General features: G+C 56.1%; 1 protein-coding gene across 1 annotated transcript; it reads left to right on the top strand.

The window, feature by feature from the left end:
• Positions 1 to 4,212: 4,212 nt before the first annotated feature.
• On the top strand, positions 4,213 to 17,446 carry PLK1 (polo like kinase 1). The gene is made up of 10 exons (XM_066275843.1): positions 4,213 to 4,719; positions 5,461 to 5,629; positions 7,452 to 7,596; positions 8,474 to 8,567; positions 11,178 to 11,397; positions 15,114 to 15,248; positions 16,293 to 16,370; positions 16,560 to 16,714; positions 16,838 to 17,020; positions 17,236 to 17,446. The coding sequence occupies exons 1-10, from the start codon at positions 4,312 to 4,314 to the stop codon at positions 17,440 to 17,442; spliced, it is 1,794 nt and encodes a 597-aa protein (XP_066131940.1). The 5' UTR covers positions 4,213 to 4,311; the 3' UTR covers positions 17,443 to 17,446.
• The last annotated feature ends 298 nt before the right edge of the window (positions 17,447 to 17,744 follow it).

Below are 17,744 nucleotides of genomic sequence, written 5' to 3'. Positions count from 1 at the left end.
TTATAGACATGGACGTTGAAGGACAGAGAGTTCGCACCCCTAGGGAGGGGCTGGCTTTGGAACTTTGAGTTCTTGAGCTAATGAGTAGAGCCAATATGTCCTCCTGTGATTTTGGTCGGGAGGGCGTGAGCAAGGGAACACAGGTGTCTGGGACTCGGGGCTCTCCAGACAAGGTGCGCAGAGGTAGTGCACTCTGGAGTCAACGGGGTCGCGCTGGAATTCAAGCTCTGTCCCCTGGTGGCTACGTGACCCTGGGCGAGTCTCACAAAGTGCGTATAGGTTTGTGAGTTTTTCCTGCTGGACTGGGAATTGTGAGTTTTTCCTGCTGGCCTGGGAATTGTAGAGCAGGAAGTCCCACGGTAGGAGACTCACGGCGGGGCACTATTAACCTCTGCTGCCTGACCAGTGTCTGTCCTGTCCTGCTGGGGGTACCCTGACATCGTAACTTATTTCCAGGGGGACCCCATGTACCCTCCAGGGTTATGCTGCATGCCCATGAGCACACTGGCTCAGTCTCCCGGAAGGCTTCAGGTCAGCTTGAACTTGGAGGCCGCAGCTGTGCTGTACCTGAGTCGATGCCTTGGGCCAGGAGGAAGCCACCTGGCTTTCTAAGATAGACTTAGAAATGGCTGTTATTTTAAGTGACTAAATTCAGGACCCCTAATTGGGGTCGCTGAGATTCGTCCTGCAGGCCTGTCTCGCCCTTCTGTGTGGGGTCCCACTGATAATGACCTTGCTGTAAAGAAGCCTCGACCGAGGGCCAAGGGGTTGAGTGGGGAGGAAAGAATTATAAAGCAGGCCTGAGACTGCTCGCCTTAGAAAGACCTGTTTGCAGGGTGGGTCCTTCGCTGGCGCCCGGGAACGTGGACTCGGGGAGGCTTCCCATCGAGACTCACTAAATGATGAGTGGCTTGCTGTGCCTAAGCTGTGTGTGTGTGTGTGTGTGCGCGCGTGTGCTAATGTTTTGCTGGTGTGGTTACAACTCACTGCTGGCGGAGTGACGTGTGTCTGGTGCAACTTCCCCAGAGAGGTCTCTGGGAAGCCTGTACCTGGTTTCCTCCTGACTTGGCTACGCACGCTGCCCTCTGGCTGGTCCCACTTCACAGCGTTCTGTGATAATTCGTATGCGGCCAGGACGGGGCTATAGGCTGAGTGTGTGAGTCTCCTAGGGAATCATCAAATGGGGGACCCCCCAACACAGGGCACAGGGGGGACTTCTGGGATATCAGTCGTGTTCTCTTTCCAAGTCTGGGTGCTTGTTTACATGGGTGTCTTTAGTTTGTGAAAATTCACTGAGCTGGACCATTATGTATTCTTTGTCTCTATCAGGGGTCCCCAAACTTTTTACACAGAGGGCCAGTTCACTGTCCCTCAGACTGTTGGAGGGCCGCCACATACAGTGCTCTATTCACTGACCACCAATGAAAGAGGTGCCCCTTCCGGAAGTGCGGTGGGGGCCGGATAAATGGCCTCAGGGGGCTGCATGCAGCCCCGCGGGCCATAGTTTGGGGACGCCTGCTATGTAGAATCAACTTCAATAAAGATAAAAGCTCATAGGCCCTGGCTGGTTGGCTCAGTGGTAGAGCGTCGGCCTGGCGTGCAGGAGTCCCAGGTTCGATTCCCGGCCAGGGCACACAGGAGAGGCGCCCATCTGCTTCTCCACCCCTTTCCCTCTCCTTCCTCTCTGTCTCTCTCTTCCCCTCCCGCAGCCAGGGCTCCATTGGAGCAAAGGTGGCCTGGACGCTGGGGGTGGCTCCATGGCCTCTGCCTCAGGCGCTAGAGTGGCTCTGGTCACGACAGAGCAACACCCCCGATGGGCAGAGCATCGCCCCCTGGTGGGCGTGCCGGGTGGATCCTGGTCAGGCGCATGCGGGAGTCTGTCTGACTGCCTCCCCGTTTCCAACTTCAGAAAAATACAAAAAAAAAAAAAGATAAAAGCTCATATACCACAAGGATAAAAAATATTTTTTATAAAACCCTCCCATTTATTAAGCAAATTTTTGTCACTCCTTTTTACCAGGCAATTAATTGGTCTGGGAGCCTGGGATGTGGGGTAGGAAGGACAGCCTCCTTGCCTCGGTTTATTGGAGGGCAGAGAGAGATACCATGTGGTTGATTTTTGCTGGTTCTAGCAAAGGCCCCGTAGAGTGACCGGGGCACAGCAGAAGGACTGCTCGCTTGGCTATTTTGCCATTCAGCGCTGCCATTCAAGTGTCTACAGAAGCCGGATAGGCAAATGGGCAGAGTAGGGGGGGTGGAGGGGTTGGGGGGCACCGGGAACGTCGGCAAACTGGGAAAGTGTGTGCGCAGAGTGTGCAGAGCTGCTAGCTTTGTTTTGTTTTTTTGTTTTTTTCAGGAAAAACCACAGATCTCCATTTTGTCTGAGCTCTCTTGATTCTTAAATGTGTTGTTTTTTTGTTTTTGCTTTTTATTTTTACAGAGACAGACAGAGAGAGGGATAGACAGGGACAGACAGACAGGAACAGAGAGAGATGAGAAGCATCAATCATCAGTTTTTCGTTTTGACACTTTAGTTGTTCATTGATTGCTTTCTCATATGTGCCTTGACCTTGGGCCTTCAGCAGACCGAGTGACCCCTTGCTCGAGCCAGCGACCTTGGGTCCAAGCTGGTGAGCTTTGCTCAAACCAGATGGGCCTGCGCTCAAGCTGGCAACCTTGGGGTCTCCAACCTGGGTCCTCCGCATCCCAGTCCAACATTCTATCCACTGCGCCACTGCCTGGTCACGCAAATTATCTCTGTACTCTAGAACAATTGTTTTATTTTATTTATTGATATTTAGATAGAGGGAAGGGGCAGGGGGAGAAGTGGGAAGCATCAACTTGTAGTAGTTGCTTCCTGTATGTGCCTTGACCAGGCAAGCCCAAAGTTTTGAACTGGTGACCTCAGCATTTCAGGTTGGCTCTCTTGATTCTTAAGTGCTTTAAATAAATGTCTCCAAATTCTAAAAGAGAGTAATGGGGAAGCAAACAAAAGCCCCACCCCCACGGGCCTGATTTGGCCTTGGCCTGCCAGTGTGCCAGGCACTCTGCCAACCAGCCATCCCTCCCTGGGACCAAACACTGAGGGTCTGCGCTTTCCGGCACTGGGAAAATACAGCAGGGAGCAAGCCCACCGTGTTCCTGCGGTGAGGGCGCTGGTGTGGAGCTCCTGGAACTCTGGGACGGGTGGGAATCACCTGGGCATCACCTTTCAGCCCCGACGAAAGGCACATGTGTTTCTACTCGGGAGGTCTGCATCAGGGTCTGAAAAGCTGCCCTCCTCGCCGGCTCCCAGGTGATGGTCATGCAGGCGGCCCGGACTGTGCTTTGAGTAGCATCGGTCTGTAAGCCAGAGAGGCGCAGGAGCAGCTGTTCCTGGAAGGAGAAGGGGCGGGGACCTTGCTATGAAGATGGGAATTCCTGGCAGTAAGGTGACCAATCATCCTCCTTTAGGGAGGACAGTCCTTTTTTAAGTTCCGTCCTCAATCGAAAAGTGTCCCCTTACATGTCCTCTTTTTTGATATTGGAAGACTAATCTGTAAATGTCCGTATTTGATCAATGCAGTCGATCTATTGTGTGTGGTGTGACATATTTGTATCTAAATGAGTACTTTTTTCTTACAATTACTATTAAAAATTAATAGGCATATAAGCATAATTACAACATAAAATATTAAAAATGTCTTATGCATTTATCATATTATAGTGTATTATTGCTGCAATGAATAAAATGTTTCTTTTTATTTACGATATTGTTTTCTTCCGTTTATTTTTGTCCTCCTTTTCATTGTAAAAAGTTGGTTATCTTACTGGCAGGTCTTAGACTTTAGTTTATTGGGGGAGGGGAGGCTCGAAGGTGGGTTCTAAAGCTCTCCCGAGCGATCTGTTGACGCCGCCGGGTCTCTATTCTGAGTTTCTGTTGCAGAAGGCGGGTGCGGGTGGAGCAAGGTGCTGATGAAGGCCCGCCGGAGCGGGCACGTCCCAGGCCGGCGCGGGGAGACGGGAGCGCACCCACCCGCACGCACCCCCGCTCTGCAGAGACCGCGTTCCCAGGCCGCGCACGTGCCCGCGGCCCCGGAGCGCCGTCCTTCACGCGCCCCCGCCCGGTTTAAAGGCGGCGGCGGGGCCGAGCGCACCCACAGTGCCGCGCGGCGGGGCGGGTTTGGATTTTAAATCGCCGCGGCCAATCAGGGGCGGCGTTGGCTTCTGTAACGTTCCCAGCGCCGAGTTTGAATTCGAGGAGGAGCCGAGCGGTGGGTGTCCAGCCTCTGCCGGGGACCCAGCCAGGTCCCGCCGGGCAGCTCCGGGAACATGAGTGCGGCGGCCGCAGCAGGGAAGCCGGCGCGGGCAGCGGCGGAGACGGGCAAAGCTGGCGGCCAGGGCGCCGCGGCCCCGGGGACCTCGGCGGCCGCCCCGCCGGGGAAAGAGATCCCGGAGGTCCTAGTGGACCCGCGCAGCCGGCGGCGCTACCTGCGGGGCCGCTTTCTGGGCAAGGGCGGCTTCGCCAAGTGCTACGAGATCTCGGACGCCGACACGAAGGAGGTGTTCGCGGGCAAGATCGTGCCCAAGTCGCTGCTGCTGAAGCCGCACCAGAAGGAAAAGATGTCCATGGAGATCTCCATCCACCGCAGCCTCGCCCACCAGCACGTCGTGGGCTTCCACGGCTTCTTCGAGGACAACGACTTCGTGTTCGTGGTGCTGGAGCTGTGCCGCCGGAGAGTGAGTGTCGCTCTCGGGGCGCCGCGGTGCCCCCGGGGATGGAGGTTGGAGCGCCCGGACTCGGAGCTGCTAGAGCAGGGGGCGCCCGGGGCGCAGCTGCATGGATGGACAGGTGGCGCTGGGAACCTCGAGCTCGCGTGGGAAAGCTCTTGGGCAGAGCTGGGCGCTGCGAGGGGGAGTCAGTTTCGGTTACGGGGAGCCCGGGCCCTGCTGCTGCTGCTGCTGCCGCTGCCAGGGAACTTGGCTCCGGGACGCCGGGTGTGGGGGGAGGGGGTGAACCCTCGTCATGGACGCTAGGACTTCCGGAGTTGCTAAGGTTGAGCCAAGGGGTGCCGCGAACCTGGAGCTTCCGGAGTGGGGCTGGTGGGTTGGGAGGGGAGATTCAGCAGAGGGGGGCTGCTGCTGCGAGAGGACCCGGGCTCACCAGCTTGGGGATACTGGGGACTCAGAGCTTAAGGACTGGGACTGTTAGAAGCGCCCCCGGCCAGGGACTTGGGGACTTGGGAAGGAGCTAGTAGGAGAGGCGTGGGGTAGGGGGTGGGGTGGGGGGCATGAATGGTTATGGCCAGGTTTATAGGAGAGCCCAAATCCTAATCGTCCTGGAGAAGAAACGGGGGGGGGGCGTCCCTAGGCTGCCTTGACCTAAAGATACCGCCGCCACCCGTGGACCTCAGTACCGACCCCCTCACTCCTCCTCCTCCTCCTCCTCCTCCTCCTCCTCTTTCCCCCTCCCCCGCCCAGTCTCTCCTGGAGCTGCACAAACGTAGGAAAGCCCTGACGGAGCCCGAGGCCCGCTACTATCTTCGGCAGATCGTCCTGGGCTGCCAGTACCTGCACCAAAACCGGGTCATCCACCGGGACCTCAAGCTGGGCAACCTCTTCCTGAACGAGGATCTGGAGGTGAAAATAGGTGAGGCGCCGTGCCTGCAGGTGTGCACACGCACACACGTGTGCACAGGGGCATGCAGAGTGGGAATAGAGAAGAGGCGAGATGGGAAGGAGAGCGGGGAGGGAGGCAGGAAGTCAGGGCCGTGGATCACCTCTGCGCTTCCCTGTGCCCTTCTCCAATAAATCATCTGCGGATTGAGCCGGGTGCCCCCCCCCCCCAGTCCGGTCTCCTTCCGTCATCCTCTTCCCCTTTACTCTTCACTCTCCCTCCACCCTCCTCCTCCCTCTTGCTGGTCATTTTATTTTGTTTGTTCATTTCCTTCTGTTTTATATCCCACCCAGGAGTGAAATGGTGGTTCTTGTTCTCTTCTGTTCCACGTATTTTCCTTAGCTTGATACCCCTCGAGATCCATCCAGGTGGCTGCAATTGGTGGTCTTGTGTCTTTTTCATGGCTGAGTAGTATTCCACTGTGTGTATGTACCCCATCTTCTTTATCCAGTCATCTGTCAGAGGACCCTTGGGTTGTTTCCATGGCTTGGTCACGATGAATAATGCTGTAATGAACATTGGGGTACATATGTCTTTAAAAATTAAGTGTTTTCAAAATTTTGGGGTAGATACCCACCCACAAGAGGGATTGCTGGGCCATATGGTGACTACACTAATTTTTGAGGATTGTTCATACTCTTTTTTTCCCATCGTGGCTGTTCGAGTTTACATTCCCACGTCAGTGAGGGAGGGTTCCCTTTTCTCCACGTTCTCTCCAACACTTACTTATTAAACAGTATTTTTAAAAACTTAGTTTCCTTTTTTTTTTTAATGTTTATTTGTTTGATTTTAGAGAGAGGAAGGGAGAGAGAGAGAGACAGAAACATTGATCAGATCCTGTATGTGTCCTGACCTGGGATTGAACCAGCAATGTCTGTGCTTTGGGATGATGCTCTAACTAATGAAGCTATCCAGCCAGGGTGTTCCCATATTTTTGTTGTTGTTGTATTTTTCTGAAGTGAGAGGTGGGGAGGCAGTCAGACAGATGCCCGCATGTACCCAACTGGAATCCACCCGGCATGCCCACCAGGGGGCAATGCTCTGCCCATCTGGGGCAACGCTCTTCTGCAATCAGAGCCATTCTAGCACCTGAGGCAGAGGTCATGGAGCCATTCTCTGTGCCCGGGCCAACTTTGCTCCAATGGAGCCTTGTCTGTGGGAGGGCAAGAGAGAGACAGAGAGGAAGGAGAGGGGGAGGGATGGAGAAGCAGATGGGCGCTTCTCCTGTGTGCCCTGACCGGGAATCGAACCCAGGACTTCCACACACCGGGCAGATGCTCTACCACTGAGCCAACTGGCCAGGGCCTATTCCCATATTTTTTAATTGGGAGGGTATTTTGTTTGGGAGTACCTTTTAAACAACTAGAAATTGCAGCAGTACACAGCTGGCCGGTATACCCTGGGGGCATTGCTCTGCACAGCTGACAGCAGCTGTGCCCTTGGTCCCCCTCTGGCTAGCCACAAGCCTCCCTTCCTGTCACCTCACGGACTTGCCCAGCCCAGTCTGGACATGGACTGGCTAGAGGCCTGAGTTTTTCTATCCCTGTCAATTCCCTTTTAGAAGCTTAGTCCTCCTTGCGAAGGGGAGGGGCTGGGAGGGTCGTTGAGAGGGCCCCCTCCTTGGGCCAGTCTGGTGAGAGGATTTCTGGGTGGGTCCCGCTGCGGACAAGGAGTGGAGCTTGAGGGGCCAGGTGGCCCTGGGTCTTGGCCCGACCTGAGTCGCAGTCGTCTGTGTGGACAAGATGACAGAGGCCAGCATCTGAGGACCCCTTCCTCCTCTCTCTGCCCGCCCCAGGGGATTTTGGGCTGGCCACCAAAGTCGAATACGACGGGGAACGGAAGAAGACCCTGTGCGGGACCCCCAATTACATAGCTCCCGAGGTGCTGAGCAAGAAAGGGCACAGTTTTGAGGTAGACGTCTGGTCCATCGGCTGCATCATGTAAGTCGGGAGGCCCCCGCGGGGGGACCGCTGTGGCCATCACCCCTGTGGACCCGTCTGCCCGTGAAAAGGCTGCTCCAGAGGACAGAGGGCCCAAGTGCCAAGCCTTGCTTCCCTGTCTGGTCTCGTCAGCAGTGTGTCCCGTAGGCTTCCTAGAGCCCGGGCCCCGGGCTGCTCCAGCTGCATCCACAGGCCAGCGACAGCCTCCCCCGGGAGTCTGTCAGACCTGCAGAGCCCCGGGACCCAGGCTGCAGAAACCAGTCTGGATTTTCACCAGCTCCCTGGCTGGCTGGCTCACATGCACCAAGTTTTAGAACCAGTGATGCAGAGAGCAGCGGCCGGTGGGAGGAGTTAGGCTTGGCGGGGGGAGGTGCCTGTGGTCTGCCCGGGTCCAGGCCAGGGGCGCTGGGCGGTGGGCCAAGGGCCTTCCAGGGCGTGACCTTTGTTGCCATTGTCCGGAGTTCCGGAGCTAGAGATGAACTGTGGCCATGGCCCTCACTCGCCCTGCCTCCCTGCCTAGCTATTTCACAGGAAAACTTTAGGCGTCCAGTACAGAACGGCCCCTGCAGGAACAGGCAGCCCCGACTTTGACCTGTTCTGTGTCGGCTGGCAGCCTCGGGGGCCCTGGAATACTGCAGGCTCCTGTTGGAAACTCACTGGCCCCTAGGAGCTCTGTGCCCGTCCCCTGTCATCTCCTGAGGGCTCTCTCTGCCAGTGCCCTGTTTCCTGGGGCTGCTGAGTGGGCGTGGGTGTGACTATCCTCAGGGGCAGAGCGGGTGTCCAGAGGATGCCTGCCCTTCCTGCCGGTCCTGAGAGGTCCCTCCTGCGTCTGTGTCCTGCGGGGCGCCTTGAGCCCAATCCCACGTTGTGCTTACAGGTACACCTTGTTAGTGGGCAAACCACCCTTCGAGACATCTTGCCTCAAAGAGACCTACCTCCGGATCAAGAAGAATGAGTACAGTATTCCCAAGGTGACTAAAAATCACTTGAAGTTGAAATGTATTCGGTTGTGTTCCCCTGTCCCCGAAAGCTGTTCATTTACTGAGCCCAGCCCCAGCCGGGGGACACAGACACAGGGCCACCCCACCCTCGGGAAACTACCTCAGCGCCTCAGGGAGTCGTGTCTAAAACTGCAGGCAGAACTGGACACACAAGCATTTTATCCAGTGGAAGAGACTTTGTCGATTTCAGAGCTTGGGTAGATAACCCAAGAGGTGTGTGAAAAACAGAAACAAACACCAAAAAAATATGGGGAGGAAGTAACAGAGGTAGAGGTGCCGCGGAAGCTCCAGCGATGGCCTCGCCTTTCTTTTTTACTTGTACTTTTCTTTTTTTATGTCCACATACATGGACATAAAATTTTTTTTGAATTTATGGGGGTGACATCAGTTAATAAAACTACAGGTTCCAGGGGCATTGATCTGTCTTGGTGCCGATGGGCCCCACCTGTGCCCGTCATCAGGGCCACCAGCAGAGGCACTGAGAACAAGCCCTCTCACACGGGGCCGCTCTCCTCTGTGCTGGTCTTGCCTTGCTTGCAGCCAAGAGCCCTGTCCCCATAAGGACAGACAGTTCTCAGAGGACAGACACCACAGAGAGGGGTTCAGCCTGTGGGTCCCCGAGCTGGCGGGCCTGCCTCAGAGCAGACGCTGGCTCTACCGCTCACTAGCTGTGTCCTCGGGCACCTAACCTCTCTGTGCCTCAGTTTCCCCATCTGCAAGAGATGGGTGGTAACAGACGGGAGGGTTAACTGAGCAAATATAGGGGCCACGCCTAGGACGCTCTCCCGGCACACAGTGGGGGCGGAGTTCATGCTCGGCTATTACTGTGTATCGGACCTCTGCTAGGTTAAACCCTGTGGAACCTTCTCACGGGGCCCTATGCTTGGTGCTGTCCCCATCTTGTAGAGAGGTGTCACAGCTGGTATTGAGGGCAGACCTGGGACTCACTCCAGGTCTCTGGGACCCTAAAGTTCACGTGCTCAAGTGCCGCTCCAGTGGCGAGCAGCTTGGGTTATGCAAGAGCAAAATTGGACAGAACCACCTCAGATTGGTTCTGAGTGCCAAGAGGAAGGAGACGGGACCATTCGTTCCCATGACCAAATTTCTTTTTTTTCTTCTTCCTTTTTCCAAGTGGGAGGAGGGGAGATAAAGAGACAGACTCCCATATGCGCCCCGACCAGGATCCACTTGGCAACCCTTGTCTGTGGCCGATGCTCTGCCATCTGGGATCATGCTTGCATGATCTGGCCCATGTCGGCTCAGCGAGGCTGATGGTGCAGATCCCGGTGGTGGTGGGAGCCGGTCACTCTGCCCTCTGGGATCATGCTTGCATGGTCTGGCCCATGTCGGCTCAGCGAAGCTGATGGTGCAGATCCCGGTGGTGTTGGGAGCCGGTCACTCTGCCCTCTGGGATCATGCTTGCATGTGGCCCATGTCGGCTCAGCGAGGCCGATGGTGCAGATCCCGGTGGTGTTGGGAGCCGGTCACTCTGCCCTCTGGGAGCATGCTTGCATGATCTGGCCCATGTCGGCTCAGAGAGGCTGATGGTGCAGATCCTGGTGGTGTTGGGAGCCGGTCACTCTGCCATCTGGGAGCATGCTTGCATGGTCTGGCCCAGGTCGGCTCAGTGAAGCTGATGGTGCGGATCCTGGTGGTGTTGGGAGCCGGTCACTCTGCCATCTGGGATCATGCTTGCATGATCTGGCCCATGTCGGCTCAGCAAGGCTGATGGTGCAGATCCCGGTGGTGGTGGGAGCCGCTCACTCTGCCCTCTGGGATCATGCTTGCATGGTCTGGCCCATGTCGGCTCAGAGAGGCCGATGGTGCAGATCCCGGTGGTGTTGGGAGCCGGTCACTCTGCCATCTGGGAGCATGCTTGCATGGTCTGGCCCATGTCGGCTCAGCGAAGCTGATGGTGCAGATCCCGGTGGTGTTGGGAGCCGGTCACTCTGCCCTCTGGGATCATGCTTGCATGGTCTGGCCCATGTCGGCTCAGAGAGGCCGATGGTGTTGGGAGCCGGTCACTCTGCCCTCTGGGATCATGCTTGCATGGTCTGGCCCATGTCGGCTCAGCGAGGCCGATGGTGTTGGGAGCCGGTCACTCTGCCATCTGGGATCATGCTTGCATGGTCTGGCCCAGGTCAGCTCAGAGAGGCCGATGGTGCAGATCCCGGTGGTGTTGGGAGCCGGTCACTCTGCCATCTGGGATCATGCTTGCATGGTCTGGCCCATGTCGGCTCAGCGAGGCCGATGGTGTTGGGAGCCGGTCACTCTGCCATCTGGGATCATGCTTGCATGATCTGGCCCAGGTCAGCTCAGAGAGGCCGATGGTGCAGATCCTGGTGGTGTTGGGAGCCAGTCACTCTGCCATCTGGGATCATGCTTGCATGGTCTGGCCCAGGTCGGCTCAGTGAGGCCGATGGTGCGGATCCCGGTGGTGTTGGTAGCCGGTCGCTCGCCGGGGCCTGTGTGACGCCCAGGGCGGGGGGTGCTGTTGTGTGTGGAGTGGCCTGCCCCTCTTGTGCCACGCTGCCCTCGGGCTGCGTCACAGTCCACTATGGCTGTCTCTCTCCGCCCCAGCATGTCAACCCCGTGGCCACCGCCCTCATTCAGAAGATGCTGCAGACGGACCCCGCTGCCCGGCCCACTATCCACGAGCTGCTCAGTGACGAGTTTTTCACCTCTGGCTACATCCCCGCCCGGCTCCCGGTCACCTGCCTCACTGTCCCGCCCAGGTTCTCCATTGCTCCCAGCAGCCTGGACGGCAACAGTCGCAAGCCACTCTCGGTCCTCAATAAAGGTAGGACAGGGTCTGGGCAGACAAGCACTGCATACGCACACCCCACACACAGAGGGCACAGGCCGTGGTCCCAAGTCTGTGGCCCCATCCTCCCAAGGCGAGGTGCCCTTTCACCAACCGTGTCAGGAAAGACCAGCCTTAAGGAGGCTCGATCAGACCTGTCAGGCCCAAAAAAGGAGAACAGGCAAACACCATACCTGAAAAATTACTGGAAAAAAAATTTTTTTTTCCCCACAGAAGGGGAGATAGAGAGACAGACTCCCACATGCGCCTCGACCGGGATCCACCCGGCAACCCTTCCCTGTGGCCGATGCTCTGCCCATCTGGGATCATGCTTACATCAGAGCTATTTTTAGTGCCTGAGGCGGAGGCTCCATGGAGCCGTCCTCAGCTCCTGGGGCTGATACACTCGAACCAACCGAGCCAAGGCTATGGGAGGAGAAAAGAGAGAGAGAAAAAGAGAGAGACAGAGAGGAAGGAGAGGGGGAAGGGTGGAGAAGCAGATGGGCACTTCTCCTGTGTGCCCTGGCTGGGAATCAAACCCGGGTTGTTTACATGCCAGGCCGATGCTCTACCACTGAGCCCACCAGCCAGGGCCCCAAAAAACTTCTTGACATCACTCTTGTAAGGTGCATTGAGAAAACAGGAAACATTTCAAATGTCCACATAGAACTTAGGACAGTGGACACACAACCCCCCCCCCTTCCGCCATGTATCCACCAGATTCACGTTATCAAGTTTTATCCCTGTAAAATTCCGTGTGCCTCTTGAAAGGAATGGGCATTTTCTTATAAGACCGCATGCCACCAATTAGGTCTCTTTAGAGGACAGAATTAGAAAAATACATTATTTAACCAGGTTGAAAAAACGTGAATCAGAAATACCCCCATTCGTTTCACCGACCTTGTTGAATTTCAAACTTAGGAAAAGGTGCAGGAAGGGACACAGGGGACATGCGCGTTGCCTGGCTCCACCCACCGCTCAGGTTTCCCCCGCCGGCCCCCGCCCCTGCCCCTGCGCTTCCCAACTGTGTGCAGGGCTGTGGGTTCTGCCCCTGACAACTTAATACTTCAGTGTCTTAGTTCCCCCCCAAAACAAAGGTTCTTTTACAAACACCGCAGCGCAGGGCACAGCCCCCACGTTCAGGAAACTTAATGTCGGTTTGGTCTTCTTTTATAGCCATCTCCTTCTCTGCTGTGAAGTTCATTCTTTTCTTTTGGTAATTTGCAAGTGTCTGGTTCAAATAGGAGGTGATAGGATTTTCACCTCTTGGATTTTCTTTTTTTTTTTTTTTTTTTTGTGGCAGGGACAGATAGAGACAGACAGACAGGGAGAGAGATGAGAAACATCAATTCTTCGTTGTGGCTCCTTAGTTCATTGATTGCTTTTTCATATGTGCCTTGATGGGGGGGGGGGCTACAGCAGACTGAGTGACCCCTTGCTCCAGCCAGCAACCTTGGACTCAAGTTGATGAGCCTTGCTCAAACCAGATGAAGCCACACTCAAGCTGGTGACCTCGGGGTCTCGAACCTGGGTCCTCCACATCCCAGTCCGATGCTCTATCCACTGCGCCACCGCCTGGTCAGGCTTGGATTTTCCTTTTGTATTTTTTTTTCTCTTAAACTGAAAGTCTTATTTCCTTATATGAGTAGACATACATTTTTCAACATATATAAACTAGTTCTTTTTATTTTTATTTATTTATTTTAAATTATTTTTATTATTCATTTTAGAGAAGAGAGACAGAGAGAGAGAGAGGAGAGAGAAGGGGGGAGGAGCAGGAAGCATCAACTCCCATGTGTGCCTTGATCATCAACTCCCATGTGTGCCTTGACCAGGCAAGCCTAGGATTTTGAACTGGCGACCTCAGCATTTCAGGTCAACACTCGATCCACTGCACCACCATGGCTCAGGCTAGTTCCTTTTATTCAACATTTTATTTTCTTGAAGAACTGTTTGTCCCTGGAATATATTTCACTAAAGATATGTAGTGTGGAGGGAAAAAAAAGATCATTTGAAATACTTTTTTTCTCTGGGTAGATATAGCATCAATTTAATCTATACCAATTTAATATATAAGTGCCTTTGTTTCTGTTAGAATCTAATTCTCTTATTTTAAGGATCACTTTTTATCTTTCGTGTTAAGTTTTGACATTTCTTTCACTGGTGCCGTTATACTCAATCACTTGGTCACAGTGGTGTCTGGTGGACTTCTGCACTGCACCGTCATCGTGTCCCTTGGTGATTGAAAGGTGGCTTTGTAGGGAGTCATCTGAGACTGTCCCATTTGTCCTCAGATGGCCACCCACTGACGGACAGTAGCAGTCCTCAGCAGCCTGGCCTGTGGCAGCTGTTACCCTGGATTCTGACAGGGATGTCCCACTCCTTGCTCCTCCTACATTTATTCATTGAACTCTCCTGTGAGGAAGAGCCCTCACTTCTGTGTGTGTGTGAGAGTGTTCAGTCACACCAGCCAGGACCTCTGGATAGTCCAGTCTATTCTTTGGGCTGTCTATATTGTTATTTTTTAAATTTTAATTTAATTTATATTTTAGAGAGGAGAGAGTGAGAGACAGAGCGAAGTGGGGGGAGGAGCAGGAAGCATCAACTCCCATATGTGCCTTGACCAGGCCAGTCCAGGGGTTTTTTTGAACCAGCGACCTCAGTGTGCCAGGTCAACACTTTATCCGCTGCACCACCACAGGTCAGGCCAATAACGTTATTTTAAGGATTGCCTTTTTCTTTTGGCTTTCATTTTTTGGCATAAAACATTGTTTTAAAAACTTCTTATGCTGCCCAGGCAGTGGCTCAGTGGATAAAGCGTCGGCCTGGGACACTGAGGACCCAGGTTCGAAACCTCAAGGTCGTTGGCTTGAGCAAGGGGTCATTGGCTCAGCTGGAGCCCCCCCACCCACCTGTCAAGGCACATATGAGAAAGCAATCAATGAACAATTAAGATGCCGCAACGAAGAGCTGATGCTTCTCATCTCTCTCCCTTCCTGTCTGTCTCCCTCTCAAAAGAAAAAAAAAATTTTTCTTAAGCTGGGAATTTTCAAACTTACCTAGAAGCACAGAGAACTGTATGATGAACCCCCATGTATTTATCATCTGTTGTCAACAGTCAGTAACGTTTGCCTACATTTTTATTTATTCCACCTCCTCCTCCGTTTATTTTGAGTGGAGCTTTAAAAGCAAATAAAGGAGAGTTTTGTGTTACACCCGGAGACTGAGACACGCGGGTGGGGAAGATAATTAAACATCTAAGCGCATGACAAGATCATGCTTCTCCCGCTCAAATGTAAGCCACGTTCAGATGTCAGCACGCTCCTTCCAGAGGTGTGTGGTCATGCGTAAGCAAACAGAGCACACCTGAGGGCGGGGCTCGCTTCCCTCTTGGTTCAAGGCCTGCTTACCCATCCTGCCGGTCAGCAGGTGCGGGCAGACCTCGCACCCTCCCAGGGGCCGAGTCACTTTGCACTCTGAGTGTTGGACACTCTGCGTCTGCGCATGGTGGCTGCAGAGCCTCCCTAAAGGCTTGGGCTGGTCCGGGAGGTGCCGCTGAGTGCCCGCCCCCATCCTCCGAGCATGGCGCTGACTCGGTTTACCCAAAGCAACAGCAGCTAGGAGGTTTCCCCTGGGGAGAGGACCAGCTGTGACAAGGGCACCTCTGTGACTGTGCCCAGAAATGACCGTGTTTCCTCTCGTCCTCGGCACAGAGAACCCCATGCCTGAGCGGCCCCGAGACAAAGAGGAGGCCGGCGAGGCGGTGGACTGCCACCTCGGGGACATGCTGCAGCAGCTGCACAGCGTCAACGCCTCCAAACCTTCCGAGAGGGGGCTGGTGAGGCAAGGTGGGCACCGCAGTGGTCTGGGGCGGGGCGGGGCGGGGCGGGGGGGGGGTCGCCGGAGGCACCCCGAGAGGGCAAGGGAGTCTCAGCCAGCAGAGCGCGGCGGCTAAGCCAGGCCCCGGTCTCCCGGGTGTGTCTGGCCCCCCATTTCCTGGAGATTCAAATCCCAGCGAGTCCCGTCCAAGGCCACCTGGGGTCTGTCCCGTGTCCCCGGGCGCCCACCTCCCAGCCCCTCCCCGCGCTGCCTGCTGCACGTCACATGGCTGCTGCTGCTCAGGGGCTTCCTGGTTTGCCTGCGAGACCCAGATGCGCCCCACCGAGCTTAGGGCCTTGCTCGCATGGTCCTTCTCCTGCCGCGTGCTTCCTGCGGGAGTCCGCGTGGCCCACAGGCTCACATGTCTAAGGCGCCTGCCCCGCCCCTTCCTGGCCTCTCCTCGAGCACTCCCCCCCCCCCCGCATGACACACCTGCTCTGTAGTATCTGCACCCCCTCTCACTTCACCCGTTCTCAAGTTTCCATATCGGTTTTTTGTGTCGAAAAGAAGGGATTATGGCTTTCTCTGAGCATGACATGGTCGTGTATTTGGAGTTGTGTATCTTTTCACAATTTTTTAACCTCTCAAAACCGGGAAGCTAGATAATCGGTCAGCCACTGCCCTGCACCACGAGGGAAGCGACTTAAACGCGTGGATTGCATTTACTTTGCTCGGTGTCTGTCCCCCGTGACTAGAATGCAAGCTCCGCGGAGCCCGGGTTTCGGTCTCTGCTCCCTGGACCTGTGACAGGGCCCGGCACGCACTGGGCCCTGGAGGAACCGTGTCTGTTGAGTGGATGAGGGGACCTTGGTGGCCCGCGCCGTGCCTTCCGGGGCACGTGTCTGTCGCGCTGCTTGTCTGAGCTGGTTGTCAGCAGAGGCCTCGGCTTCCTCACTGGGGCCCCCGGGCCTCATGACGGGGCCCAGGTCGGGCGCCCAGCAGCCGTTCCTGGTGTGAGCCCCGTGAGGGGAAGGGAGGGGCTCTGATCGCTCGTCTGTCTGTCTCCCTCACAGAGGAGGCCGAGGATCCCGCCTGCATCCCCATCTTCTGGGTCAGCAAGTGGGTGGACTACTCGGACAAGTACGGCCTCGGTAGGTGTCCTCCAGAGTGGCTGGGCTGCCGGGTCCAGCCTCCTGACCCTCGGACTTCCCGAGCTCTTGCCGTTTTTGGCTGCCAGGCCCTCTCTCGCCTCTCCTGTCTCCACCCCAGACCTCCCAGTGCCAGCTCCCAATGTCCCCCTGCTCCCTGCCCCCTTTCTGAGGTCTCCCCACGACCCGCAGGGTACCAGCTGTGTGACAACAGTGTGGGGGTGCTCTTCAACGACTCGACACGCCTGATCCTGTACAACGACGGGGACAGCCTGCAGTACATAGAGCGGGACGGCACGGAGTCCTACCTCACCGTGAACTCCCACCCCAGCTCCCTGATGAAGAAGGTGAGAGCCGGCCGGCCCTTGCGGCCCGTGTGGCCCCGTGCGGCCCCGTGCTGCTGCGGGTGAGTGATGGGCAGGGGGCGGGCTCTGTCTCACGCTGGACTTCCTCCTGGACCTCCTGCCTAGATCACCCTCCTCAAGTATTTCCGGAACTACATGAGCGAGCACTTGCTGAAGGCCGGGGCCAACATCACGCCGCGGGAAGGCGACGAGCTGGCCCGGCTGCCCTACCTGCGCACCTGGTTCCGCACCCGGAGCGCCATCATCCTGCACCTCAGCAACGGCTGCGTGCAGATCAACTTCTTCCAGGTGGGCCGGGGCGGGCTCGTGCGGGGGAGGGCCTCGCGCAGTCTGGGCGGGGGAGTGGGAGGCACAAGGCCTGTTCTTGGCAGCCAGAAGGGATTGGGGTGCCGGCTCCCAGCCAGCTGGGCGTTCCTCCTTCTACGCCGGCCACGGGCTCCGGCAGCTGCATCTGCAGTCCGGTGGTCACCCTCTGTCCACCCCGATCCCTCCTCCCCTCCTAGGACCACACCAAGCTCATCCTGTGCCCACTGATGGCCGCCGTGACGTACATCAACGAGAAGCGGGACTTCCGCACCTACCGCCTGAGCCTCCTGGAGCAGTTCGGCTGCTCCAGGGAGCTGGCCAGCCGGCTCCGCTACGCCCGCACCATGGTGGACAAGCTGCTGAGCTCGCGCTCCGCCAGCAACCGCCTCAAGGCCTCCTCATAGGCCTCGCGCCCTGGACTGGTGCCCCCAGCACCCCCGCCAGCACCGCGGCTCCGTCTTCTTAGCTCCCGAGGTGCTGGTTTTTATACTGCGCTCCCCCTGCCCTGGGGGCTGTGGGGGGAGCCACCGAGGGTGGGGGCTGCTCTAAGTTATTTTTGTACACGCTCGGGTGTGGGTTCTGTGGCCCCCTCCCCACCCTTAGCCCCATCATAATATGTTCAGAATATTGCTGTTGGATTCAGGACGGCCCTTCTGTTGCCTTTATACACATTAAACACATGAGAATCTTCTTCCGCCTCTTGTAC

Source organism: Saccopteryx bilineata, chromosome 4 (genome assembly GCF_036850765.1).
Source record: "Saccopteryx bilineata isolate mSacBil1 chromosome 4, mSacBil1_pri_phased_curated, whole genome shotgun sequence".
In the NCBI taxonomy this organism is placed as follows: domain Eukaryota; kingdom Metazoa; phylum Chordata; class Mammalia; order Chiroptera; family Emballonuridae; genus Saccopteryx; species Saccopteryx bilineata.
This window is presented reverse-complemented; position numbering and strand designations above follow the sequence as displayed.

What these genes read in the sequence shown, in the direction of transcription:
- PLK1 (XM_066275843.1), top strand. Translation starts at nt 4,312, where the DNA reads ATGAGTGCGGCGGCCGCAGCAGGGAAGCCGGCGCGGGCAGCGGCGGAG. An exon ending in GGATCTGGAGGTGAAAATAG is followed by an intron (nt 5,630 to 7,451) that starts GTGAGGCGCCGT and finishes TGCCCGCCCCAG; the next exon opens with GGGATTTTGGGCTGGCCACC. An exon ending in CTCGGACAAGTACGGCCTCG is followed by an intron (nt 16,371 to 16,559) that starts GTAGGTGTCCTC and finishes CACGACCCGCAG; the next exon opens with GGTACCAGCTGTGTGACAAC.